Here is a 12,490-nt window from a genome sequence, read left to right on the forward strand (position 1 = left end):
TGCAGTCACTACCAGCTGAGCCTTCTTGTTTTACACGAAGATGGTGACAGTATTAACTGCTGCTGGAGGGACAGGTGATCTCTTAATAGGGACATCCCCTTTGCCAGCAGCTTTCTTCTCAGCCTGGGCCAACAACCTCTGCTTTTTTTTTTGGCTTTGGTCTGTATTTGTGGGCCAGCTTAAGCAGGTGAGTAGCTGTTTGGTGGTCCAAAGCCTGGGTGAACTGGTTAATCCCAGGAGGCAGTTTCAGATGTTTATAGAGAACAGCCCTTTGCTGTTGCAGCTGGATGTAGCGGAGCCATTTGACAAAGCAGGTGGGGTCCCTTTGGGGCTGGATATCCTGTCCGATACCAGAATTCTTGGGCCTTTTCTCAAATGGGATTGACCACCTTCTTGGCTTCCTGTTTCCTCATGACAGCAGGAGTTGGGGCCACCTTCTTCCCCTTAGCCTTCTTTCCTTTTCACATCTTGGATGGCTGGAGGAGAGCTAAAGTGAGTCATACTTCTTAAATGCTTATCTAGGAGGAAAAAATACTGACCTAACCGTGAATATGAGATATTCCGTATTCCCGAAAGTGATTTAAAAAAAAAAAAAATTCCTTTCCATGCAGTTAGTATGTCACCTATCCTTTTGACACATAACTGAGCTAGGTGTCAGGTGTTAGTGATTAGCTTTATTAAAGATAATGATCAAGCTTTATTACCTCCCATTGGAAAGGAAATTTGCAGGTATCTTGTATTGTGAGATAAGTGGTTCTCAAGGTAGTCCCATACCAAGAGCATCAGTATGGTCTGGCTTATAGAAAATATGCAGATACTCTGCCCCTACCTCTGCCCTATTATAGTAGAAACTTTGGAGTGGGGCCCAGCACTCTGTTTTGCTAAGCCCTCAAGGTGATTCTGTTGCCCTTGAATATGACAGACCAAAGGTAGAGAGCCTGAGGACATTGGATTGATAATATACCTATTTTGCGTGATCTTTCAAAATATCAGTTAACTCACTTGTAAAATTTAGAGGTAATGGCAACATATATTAAGGAAGTTTTTTTTTTTAAGATTTTATTTATTTGAGGGGTGCCTGGGTGGCTCAGTCATTAAGCGTCTGCCTTCGGCTCAGGTCATGATCCCAGAGTCCTGGGATCGAGCCCTGCATCAGGCTCCCTGCTCCGCAGGAAGCCTGCTTCTCCCTCTCCCACTCCCCTTGTTTGTGTTCCCTCTCTCACTGTGTCTCTCTCTGTCAAATAAATAAAAATTAAAAAAAAAAGATTTTATTTATTTGAGAGAGTGAGGGAGAGCACAAGAGGGGAATGAGGGGCAGAGGGAGAAGCAGACTCCCCGCCGAGCCGGGAGTCCCACATGGGTCTTGATCCCAGGACTCCGGGATCATGACCTGAGGCAGAGGCAGACGCCAAACCGACTGAGCCACCCAGGTGCCCCATTAAGGGAGTTTTAAAGATGAGATAAATAAGAAGTACTTCGGGCGCCTGGGTGGCTCAGTTGGTTAAGCGACTGCCTTCGGCTCAGGTCATGATCCTGGAGTCCCGGGATCGAGTCCCGCATCGGGCTCTCTGCTCGGCAGAGAGTCTGCTTCTCCCTCTGACCCTCCTCCCTCTCATGCTCTCTGTCTCTCATTCTCTCTCTCGCAAATAAATAAATAAAATCTTAAAAAAAAAAAAATATGAAGTACTTCATGAATTCTTTAGGTCCATGTAAATGTTAGTTGCAAACTTAGGCTGAAGATTTTCTTTGGTTTGGCCCTTATTCATACTAGTGACTTCTGTGGCTCTTGTTTATAGTAGTGACTGTCATTGTTAAACCTTCGAATTTGTGGTGCAGAATGAGTTCATGGGAAATACGAGCTGGGATTAAGTCTAGGTATTATAGAAAAATCTCTGTCAGGGCATGATGTTTCCTTCTGTTTAGTTTTCTTATAAATAAAGGTAGTAAATACTCCCAGTGGTACTTTTAAAGATCTTTTGAGATTGCATAAGATTCTTATTCTACTTTTGTTCAGAAAAGAGAGAGAATAAGATAGTGGAATCAAAGTACTTACCACAAATGCCTGGTACATAGAAGACACTTTATGGCAGCTATTTGTTATCAGTGTATAAACAACCAGCCTTTTCTATATCTTTCTCTTACTCCACTTTTTTGATCTTGAAGTTCTGTTTTAGTTCTTAAATCCTGATTTTCTAATGCCAGATTTGTCTCCTGTACCAGGTCCTTGGTACATGGACCAGATATCTGCATGGACTAGATTCTTGAACACCTCAAGCACTGTTTGTGTTACTGCACTTAGAGAAACGCAATAGGAGATGTCAGTTAAGTGTGCCCGCTGCTCTCAGCTAGAGTGGTAGCACCTTACCTAATAGAGTTACCACTTTCAGGTTGTGGCTGCTGTACATCGTCAGTCAGGGCTCTCCGAATTGACTTCTCTTTCAGAAACAGATTCACAGACTGATTTATAACTAGAATATCCATTTACATTGGGAAATAACAAGTGTTAAACAGCATTTTCTTCCTACCTCTTTCTATAACAAAATTTTTTCAAATTACAAACATTAGTTGCTTCTCGTACACAAATTCTGAGTGATGGGAGTTAGTTGTAGGATCTAAGTGCCTAGTGTCATTAGGTTATATCTTCCAATCTGATGTATCCATCTCTACTAGAACAATGTTTTTAACACATGGGCGACTTATTTCTGTCCATGAATAATGCTACAAGACTGCTGGAGAAATACAAAACAGGTCTTGTTTCATGATTGCCCTTCTTGTAGGTTCTAAACTGCCTTAAATTTTTCTCAAAAGAGAGGTGGGGTAGAGGGTTGTGGAAAGAAGGCATGTGTGAATGTGTGTAGTACATTCAGGTGATTTGGATTAAATTTTCTTTTTATAATCAGAACGCTCTCCCAATTTCCCTGAACTTTATATCACTTGATTACTAATTAGAGTGAATACCTTCTATAGAAAACTTGATTCATTTCATTGCATGTGGATATTTCATTTCATCCTCAGAGGGTGTATTTTTTTATGGAGTTAGGGGTGATCCCTGGCTGAGGCAGTATGATGTACTGATGAGTATGGGCTTTTAGAATTAGACTTGAAATCTGGTTCTACTACTTGTAACTTGTATGATTTGGGGAAAGATTGCTTAATCTCTGAGCTTTAGTTTCCTCATCTGTGAGATGGAGGTTATATAACAATTTTGTAAAATAGTTAGCAAAGGTTGCATGACAGGATTTTATGTATAATTTTAGGTAACCCTAGAAAAGAACATCTGGCTAATGGAATCCAGTGTTATTCCTGTGTATCATTACAGTTTTCTTTTAATGTGTTTGGATTGGGCTGTGAATTTCACCTCCTTTTTTGAGTTTGTTAACTTAATTTCCAGTCTCTTTTCTAATTATTTTTTCCCACTCCCAAATTATGTATGGTACTCTTAAGTGTGTGCATCTATTCATAGTGTTAACTGCCCGTGTACATTTATTGAATTGATGGCACAGAACAGTTCTACACCACTTTCACTTTTTTATTATACTTAAAGGTTTTGTTGTTAGCGATTAGAATTGGTTAGTCTCTTATAGAAATTCTTGAAAGACTAAGATTTTCCTGGGTTTCAGAGTTGTTTTCGTTCACCTTTTATGATTTGAGAATTCTTGATACAGTTCTAAGGATATTCTCTGTGAATGAAGGTGTGAATTACAGGAATATGAAGTATTCATTTATTCAGAAATTAACTTTTTATTTGGTCTATTTAGGAAGGAGACATGCCAATTCATGAACTTCTCAGTCTTTATGGTTATGATACTACTATTCGACTACCTGAAGAAGATGAGGAGGAGGAAGAAGAGGAAGAAGAAGGTGAAGATGATGAAGATGCTGATAATGATGATAACAGTGGCTGTAGTGGGGAAAATAAAGTAAGGTTATACACATTTATTAAGATTGTAATCTTTATTCTTGTTGAAGTAGTAACTTATTAATATTGGAAGTCCCCTATAATCTCCTGAAAAGTAATAGTTCTATCTGTGTCATTCCAGATTTCTTTTCAGGGCCTCTTCTAAATAAATTTGTACCAACTTAAAAAAAATACTACTCTTTTTAAGTATTAAAGGCTAATTGGTAGTTCTGTATTCAATTTTCTTATTTTCTTTTGAAATAATTTGTTATATAGAGAGGTTCAAAGATAGCATAGAGTTCCTATGTACTCTTCAGCCAACTTTCCCTGTTTACATCTCATGTAACCATGGTGTATTTATCAAAAGTAAGAATTGACACTGGTGCCATACTATTAATTAAACTATAGACAATTCAGATTTCACCAGTTTTTCTATTAATGTCCTTTTTTCTGTTCCAGGTTCCAATCCAGAACACTGTGCTGCATTTAGTGTATTTTAGTTTTCTAGTTGTATTTGGAATACTGTAACCTTTCATCTGCAGTAATTTTCCTTACATCTTAAGGAAATTTAATTTATTATTCTACAGGAAGAGAATATAAAGGACTCATCAGGTCAAGAGGATGAAACTCAGTCTTCCAATGATGATCCATCACAATCTGTTGCTTCTCAAGATGCCCAAGAAATAATCCGCCCACGTCGATGTAAATATTTTGATACTAGTAAGTGTCATTGGTTGCTATTGTTTGGATAATTTTTACTATTTAATATATGATGTAAAATGCTGTTTCTTTTTCACTCGTCTGTTTGGATTCATTTACTCTGAAATCTGGCTGAACAGTAATGGGTTTTGTTCTAGGTTAATTCATTTAGCAGTGCTAAAGCCCCATTGTCCATGAGTAGATTGCAGAGATTGTTGTGTCCCTATACTCCTTTATTTTGAATGTGTTCCTTTTTTTCTTTTTCTTCTTTTGTTTTTAACCATATATTCCCATGTTTACTTTGGGCTGGAGACTTGACATCAGAATGAGGCAAAATTGAGTCCCGGATGTCAGGAGGTTATCTTAGGACAAGGAGAAGGGGCTATGGGCATGCTTTGAGAGCTTGGTATAACCTGGATGGAGTCTTAGGCTCATCCTCTCAGGTAAGGAATCCAGGGCCTTGCTTGTACATAGGCTGCAACCATATAGTTGACCTTGAGTCTAAACTTCTGCAGAGACAGCTAGTGTTTGTTAGCAGGGCCTGGTAAGGCTGTGGGGAGCTCTATAAGCAAGGTATCAGGCCAACATTTCCAAGAGGCTTTATTGGCTCCATAAAATTGCTCTGAGTTTCTTAAAGCTGTCTCATATTGAAGTCTACGCATGTGTCTCTTAAGGATGACATTCCAGGGGCACCTGACTGGCTCAGTTGGTAGAGAGCATGACTCTTGAACTTGGGGTTGTGAGTTCGAGACCCATGTTGGGTGTAGAGATTACTTAAATAACATCTATGTCCACTAAAAAGTCAATCGATTTTTTTCCCTAAAGTTAACATTTTTAGGTCTAATGCAGTGCCCAAGAAAGGAAGAAATAAGAATACCTCCATGGGCTCAACTACAAATGGAATGGCAGGCTCCTGTGGGGAAAAATGTGTTCCTTTTTTTTCCCCCAATACTTTAATTTGTCTTATAGTCATCTTTTTTATTTCTTCTAGTCTTCTCAGTTTTCATTTTCTACTTTCTTTGCCTCTTAGCCATTTTTAGCTATTTCATAAGTATTGCTTTCTCTAATCAGTGGCTCCCAGTTCTCAAGAAGTGGTTTCCTCTTGAGGTAAGAACATGTTATACACAGAACTCTCCTAATTTTACTACAGATCGTGATCTAGTCAGAGATGTGCAGTAGTTGAGACAACCTTTAATGTATGTTCCTTGAATATTTGCATGTTTTATCTGCTCCATGGTGTTTCATTCTAAGCAGGAATCATTACTCTGGATGACCGTTCTTTGATAAGAAAAAGGCAACCATTAGTGTTACTGGTTTAAGCTTGGGGTCTGAATTTCTGTGCTTTAATAGAAAGAAAAACATTTGAAGAACAGTAACCTCTCATGAAATGGAGCAGTGTAAAAACTGATGAAACATGGCTACTGCTTCATGTGAATGAGTCCTGATACATATTTGGTTTAGAAGTGAATGTAGTGCTAATGATATTTTATTGCGAGTTTTGATCAAAGATATGGTCCAGTTGAAAAGTGTATCAGTGTAAGGAGAGATTGGTTGCTGAAATTATTGTGTTAATATTAAGTTTGGGGAAAGCCTGGTATTTTTCCTTCTTCTTCTTAGGTAAATTGCCAAAGTTTGTTTAAAAGTGGGATGCTAAGTGACTGCATCTTTCTTTTTTTTTTTTTAAAGATTTTATTTATTTGAGAGCGAGAGCATGAGCGAGGGGGGGGAGGTAGAGGAAGAGGGAGAAGCAGATTCCCCACTGAGCAGGGAGCCTGATACAGGGCTCGATCCCAGGACCCTGAGATCATGACCCCAGCCGAAGGCAGACGCCCAACCGACTGAGCCATCCAGGCGCCCCTAAGTGACTGAATCTTAAAACAGTATTTATTTCATACTTTTGATCTGCTATTTTAGTTATGATGTATGCACGGAAGCTGTATATATACTTCATATCTTAACTTTTCCATAGGAAGATTTAATTTTTATATGTAATGCTACCCTTTTGAACTTTATATTCCATTTTACAGTTGAGAAGATGCTGACAGTGTAATAGTTTTCAAATTTCCTACCCTTTATGTAAATACATTTTTTACTCCAAAATGTAAACAAATGGCACCTTGCCTGCTCCTGAATAAATCAGAGGTTGGGGAGGATGGAGGTCTTCATACATAGCCTCCCTTCACACTCTCTGTAAAGTGTTGCTACAAGCTTCTCAGTGTCTCAGGGAGCATTGATCGGAAACCAGTTTTTGTTTTGTCCAAATTCTCATTTTATTAGGGAAGAAAGAATTAGGTTTAGGAACAGATTATCTTGACCCGCTAATTCAATTTTTTTCTTAGATTTTTGTGGGAAATCAGTTACTGAGAATACAGTTTCCTAAAATTAGAATTGTCCCAGAAGGCTTATGGGTTTTTTGTTTTGCTTTGTTTTAAACTAATAGGGTATTATTTGATCAGAAATATCTTGGTCCTATTTTTGCAAATACTTTTAGGCATACTTAAATGTTTGATGGTAGATGTAAAAATAATATACAGATATACAGATGTGGACAGGATAAACAATCATTTTGTAATATTGTCTTATTTATTGTAGATAGTGAAATAGAAGAAGAATCTGAAGAAGATGAAGATTATATTCCATCAGAAGACTGGAAAAAGGTAGTTAGAGCCATATTTTCCCAAAGTTTAGGTAAATTAATATTTTTTAAAAAGCAAGTATTATTATTTTACTAGCTATATATTGATAAAGTTGAGGTAAGCCCTTTTGTGACATTTAAAGGTTTGGTAGATGTTCAGATTTCCCTTTAATACATTGAGGTAAGAAAAATACTTATTTTTTTATAAAATAAAATAATGATATGGAAAGAATTTGACTTTTTTGAGCAAATCAGTCTCAAACCAACAACAGAAATTGAAATTTTGAACTAGTGCTAATTTAGATTTTTGTTGCACTATAAAAAGTATCAAAAGTAAATTTTTTTACATATTCGGGAAAGCAGTTGAGGCTTTGGTTCTGTTAAGTAGATTTTGTTTAATAATTTAGGTAAGTTTTTCCATCCCATATTAATGTAGATATTTGCAACTCAAAATATATTGGGTGAAGAGACAGATTTGAGCTTTTCTATAACTATGCATAATAAGTTCTAAAATGAATCTAAAGACTATATATTGACATAAGTTTTTAATTATAAAATTGTATAAGTGTACAACTTAGTTATACAGTTAAGTAAGTAGAAGAATTAATTTTTAAGCTGTTGCGAAGCAGATGAATGTACTAGAAAAATGTGTCAAATGTCATGTAGAATTTATTAGAACAAATCCTTTATTTAGAAGAAATGATATCATTCTTATTGAGATAGCTCACTCGAATTTTTTGTGTTTTTTGCTGTTCTTTTCCTTGGTCTGATTTTTTTTTTTTTTTTAAAGATTTTATTTATTCATTTGAGACACAGAGAGAGAGAGCATGAGCAGGGGGAGAAGCATGCTCCCTGCTGAGTCAGGAGATTTTTAATCATAGGAAACAAACTGAGGGTTGCTGGAGGGGAGGGGGGTGGGGGGATGGGATAACTAGGTGATGAACATTAAGGAGGGCACGTGATGTAATGAGCATGTTATATGCAGCTGATGAATCACTGACCTCTACCTCTGAAACCAGTAATACATTATGTTAATTGAATTTAAATTTTAAAAAATATGTATAGACAAAAAATAAAAGAGAGACATCTCTCAGTATGTTAGAATGGTAAAGGAAGGTGTGGGTTAGAATGGAAAGGGAAGGTTAGCCCAGTGCAGTGTGTGTTAATTAATTTGAGTGAATGATGAATGAATGATGGGGCTGAAGACTGAAAACAAGGATTACAGAGTTATCCACTATTTATGCCCATTTGGGCAAGCGTTCTTTACTCCAGTTTTTTTCTGATTCCTATACCGTGCAGAAAGTAGGAAAAAAGCTAAAAACCTTAGAAGTTATCTTAAACTGTTACTTTCTACCATATATTCGAATTTATATATCTTTTCTCTTAAGCTGTTCTCATAAACTTTCTCTTCAACTTAAATTGTTTTTGTGTCTGAAGTATACAAGAGAATATTTGAGTAAGTGTTGAATTATTATTTTTAATGAAGGAACAGAAGCTCAGAGGAGGGAGAACATGGGGGACTATTCCCTTCCCAGGAAAATTATGTAATAAAACAGGCTACAGTAAATCCAGACTATTTGTTTCAGTATGATTTTGTTGTAGTAAAATTTGTCAAGATTTTTTAAAAGTTCTGACTATGAAAATCAGGCACTAACCTGCTTATCCATTTGGTTTGGAGTTTCATCCATTTCGCCTCTCCTGAGCTTTATACAAACCCTTTTTGTTACTTTCATTACCTCAAATCTGTGGTTCTAGACTGAAGTGTATGTTGGAATCACCCAACAGCTTGTTGAAACACTACTTGCTGAGTCCTATCCCCAGAGTTTCTGGTTCAGTAGGTCTCAGGTAGAACCTGAGCATGTATATTTCTAACAATTTCCCAGGTGACTCTGATGATGCTGACCCATTGTCCATAGTTTAGACTATAAATACCTTAAAGTACCCGAATTTGATTTTCTGTTTTTCAGGGTGTTTGCAGTTATCTTATTAATTGAATTATAAGAATTCATTTTTATTGCTTTTTCTCCATATTTTGAAGTTAAGTTTGTGTTCATTGTTATATTGCATTATACCCCATTTTATTACTAATGTTTTCATCCAATCATATCCAAGCTCTTATCTATTATTAACTCATTCATCCTCACAATACTCCTCTGAGGTAGTTAATTGGTTGTGTCTTTTATGACAGAGAAACCATGAACAAGTTTACCCAGGAAGATGGTAAAGCTAGAAAATGGATATAAAATCTGTGTTACTAGATCTTACTAATGTGTCATGTTATTTTTAAATAGGAGATTATGGTGGGCTCCATGTTTCAAGCAGAGATTCCAGTTGGCATTTGTAGATACAAAGAAAATGAAAAAGGTGGGTTATTAATAAAGTTATACAGCGTGCATTCATGCTTTTGAAGTGATAAAGCTGTTGCTTTATAATGGAATAAGATCATGACCATTTGTTACCCCACTGATAGATGAGAGGACTCTTCATTATTTCTGTAAGAAGAAATATGTTTACTGTTTTTTCAGTTTGTCCATAGAAATCTAGCAAGAAAAAAATGAATACCTTTTTGATACTGAGTGACATAAAACATCCCAGCTTTTTACTTCTTTTTTTTCATATTTTAAATATACCCTTTTATAACCTGTATAATTTAAATTTAAAAGGTTATTTTATGTCAAGGGAAGCTGTTAGGTTTAAAAAAACTCAAGTAAACAATGATATAAAAAGCTTACTTTAAGTGTTGAAACTTTTAATATTACTGAAATTGAGTACTTTGATATTTGTTTATTTGTAAAATTTGGGAAACAACTTCTATACTTATATTTTACATAATTTTGCCATCATTTTATCTAAAATTGTAAGGTAAGTCATAAATACTTAAACTTCCAGTAACATAAAATACTTGAGGGCTTAGGTCTGTTTCAGATTATTCCCTTTGGGTGAGTTCCAGAAAGAATGTTCTGTGTGTGTTTTTAATGAGTTTATGTGTAGTATGAGATCACTCAGTGCTAGAAATCTTTCTTCATTTCTTTTATTTCAGTTGTCTTCTTCACATTTCAGTTTACGTATGGAGAGCCTTTCAGAGTTGTAGAATTCTTTTGTTTCCCTTTTAGTATTCTCTCCAGAAACTTCCTTTATATATTAAGTAAGTACCTGCTTTCAGGGAAGCAGTAAATAGAGGCAGTTAAGGGAACACCACAGGCCAGTAAATTCTAGTGATGCAAAAATGTTTTAACACACCAGTAATAATTTGTGTTCACTTTCAAGTTAATTCCTGCAATATATAGGACACTAAAGGTATCAATATGGAGTGACTTTGTTATATAGTGAAATTCTCTGCATATGTTTTGTCATTATATTGTAATTGTGTGCAAAAATAAGTGAACCATTGTCATTTGTATTTATTTTTGTAATTGAATTTTAAATATTATGCTTTGCTTATAGGCTATACAATGATTAGCACGTGTTCACCATTGAGTTCTTTCTCCAACTAAAGAACCAAAAGTTAGACATTAGTTCTAATTTATGAAATTTTTTAAAAGTTTTGACTATGAAAAGTAATAATGTCTATCTTAGAAAATTTTGTATTTTGTATATGGGTAGGAAAATATCTTGGTGGCAGGTTAGTGTTAGAGCTAAAGGTAGTTTTACTTACCTCTTAATATGTTTTATTTTTATGTTTGTATTGTCAGATATCACAGTAAGTAAATAATCAAGATCTCTGATTTTCACTGTTTTAAATTTTGGTTTAATGCTTTTAGTTTTATTATAATTTTAGAAAGCAATCATACATAATTTTTTTTTCAGGAAAGGTATGATTTATGAAGCTTTCTCACTGTGTGAACTTAAGCATTTTAGATTGTGTGAGGATCAGACTAGATTTAGCAGGCTGATACTGCATTGGAGGGGCCACTGTGGTAGAGGGACTTTCCTCAGTTTTGTATTTCTAGGAATTCAGACTTTTGTCATGATACCCAGAATTTGTCACCACTTAGGGTGGTGCACACAAACCAAACTCATGTGAAACTTATGTAAACTACACCGTTGGAAAACAACTGTTAAAGGGATACTGATGATTAGTGCATTCTTTCCCTTACAGGATAAAGTTTGCAAGATATTTTTCATTCGTTTGGTGAGCACACATTCAAAAGGGAGAGCATTTGGTTTGAGTGATTTTGATAAAAATGCCACAAAACTAATACACTTTGTACCTTCACTGTAGGAATTATTTGACACAAATGGATTAGAATTTTTTCATTGATACAAGGAAACCCTATTACTGAGTATCCTGGAAAGACATTGATAAATTTTTTTCCCTCTGATATCTGATTTCTTTTTTACTAGACTCCATGCAGCTTATATATTCCTCATCAGTTATCACTTCTATTTCAAACAATTATATAAACAAGATTTGTTACAGTTGTGTTTGAGTCCTTTTCCTTTGAACTTTATTACACAATCTCAACTACACAATTAACATTTTCATAAATTTATGTAAATTAGCACTTAACACAGTATATTATAATCATTTCTTTATTCATTTTTGTATCCTTAATGCCTAGTATGATTCTGTTACATAGGTACTCAGTAAACATTTGGTGGCTGAGTTATTAGGTAGGTGCAGAATAATGTTAACAGAACTGATATGGAGTCATTAAACTTTGATCAGTACATAGGCATTTGGCCTTGGACATGTTTACTTAACTTCTTTTTCTCCTCATCTATAAAATAGCTATAAAAGAGCATTTATTTACAGAGCCTGTCATGAGGATTTACATGTTAATATTTTTAGGTGTAGCTTTAACAACATAGTGTCTGGCACATAGTAAGTGCTCAGTGAGTGGCCTTAATGTTCAATGGATGATAATCTTATCCATTATTTAGGTTTTATTATTACTCAGATTTTCAGAAAGCACCAGTTTATGCTGTTTTACTTACAAATGGCAAAAATCCAGTTCAGTTAGCTTCAGCAAAAAAGAATCTACCTATTGCTTAACTGGAAGGTTCTGGGTGGCTTCAGATATAACTGGATTTGGGGGTTATTATATCAGCTGTCCCTCCTCCCCTTTCTGACCTCTTTCCTTTATTGCCAGACAAGCTAAGATGGCTACTGGGAGCTCCTGGCTTACACTTTACACTGTCCTTGTAGCTAGAGAACCAACAAAAATGAGAACTTTGGCATCCACCTTTGCTCCAGCAAAAGTCCTAGAGAGAACCTCTATTGACTTAGCTTGAGTCATACTCAGCCAGAAGTAATT

General features: G+C 35.7%; 1 protein-coding gene across 1 annotated transcript in view; it reads left to right on the forward strand.

Annotated features, from left to right (window-relative positions):
* The window catches only part of MIER1 (MIER1 transcriptional regulator), a 65,633-nt gene that overhangs the window by 28,390 nt on the left and 24,753 nt on the right, over positions 1-12,490 (forward strand). Inside the window, 4 exon segments of the mRNA XM_044914534.1 lie at positions 3,759-3,920; positions 4,486-4,618; positions 7,190-7,254; positions 9,524-9,596. Of these exon segments, the coding sequence (XP_044770469.1) occupies positions 3,759-3,920; positions 4,486-4,618; positions 7,190-7,254; positions 9,524-9,596 (433 nt within the window).

This window comes from Neomonachus schauinslandi, chromosome 4, assembly GCF_002201575.2.
Source record: "Neomonachus schauinslandi chromosome 4, ASM220157v2, whole genome shotgun sequence".
NCBI classification, from domain to species: domain Eukaryota; kingdom Metazoa; phylum Chordata; class Mammalia; order Carnivora; family Phocidae; genus Neomonachus; species Neomonachus schauinslandi.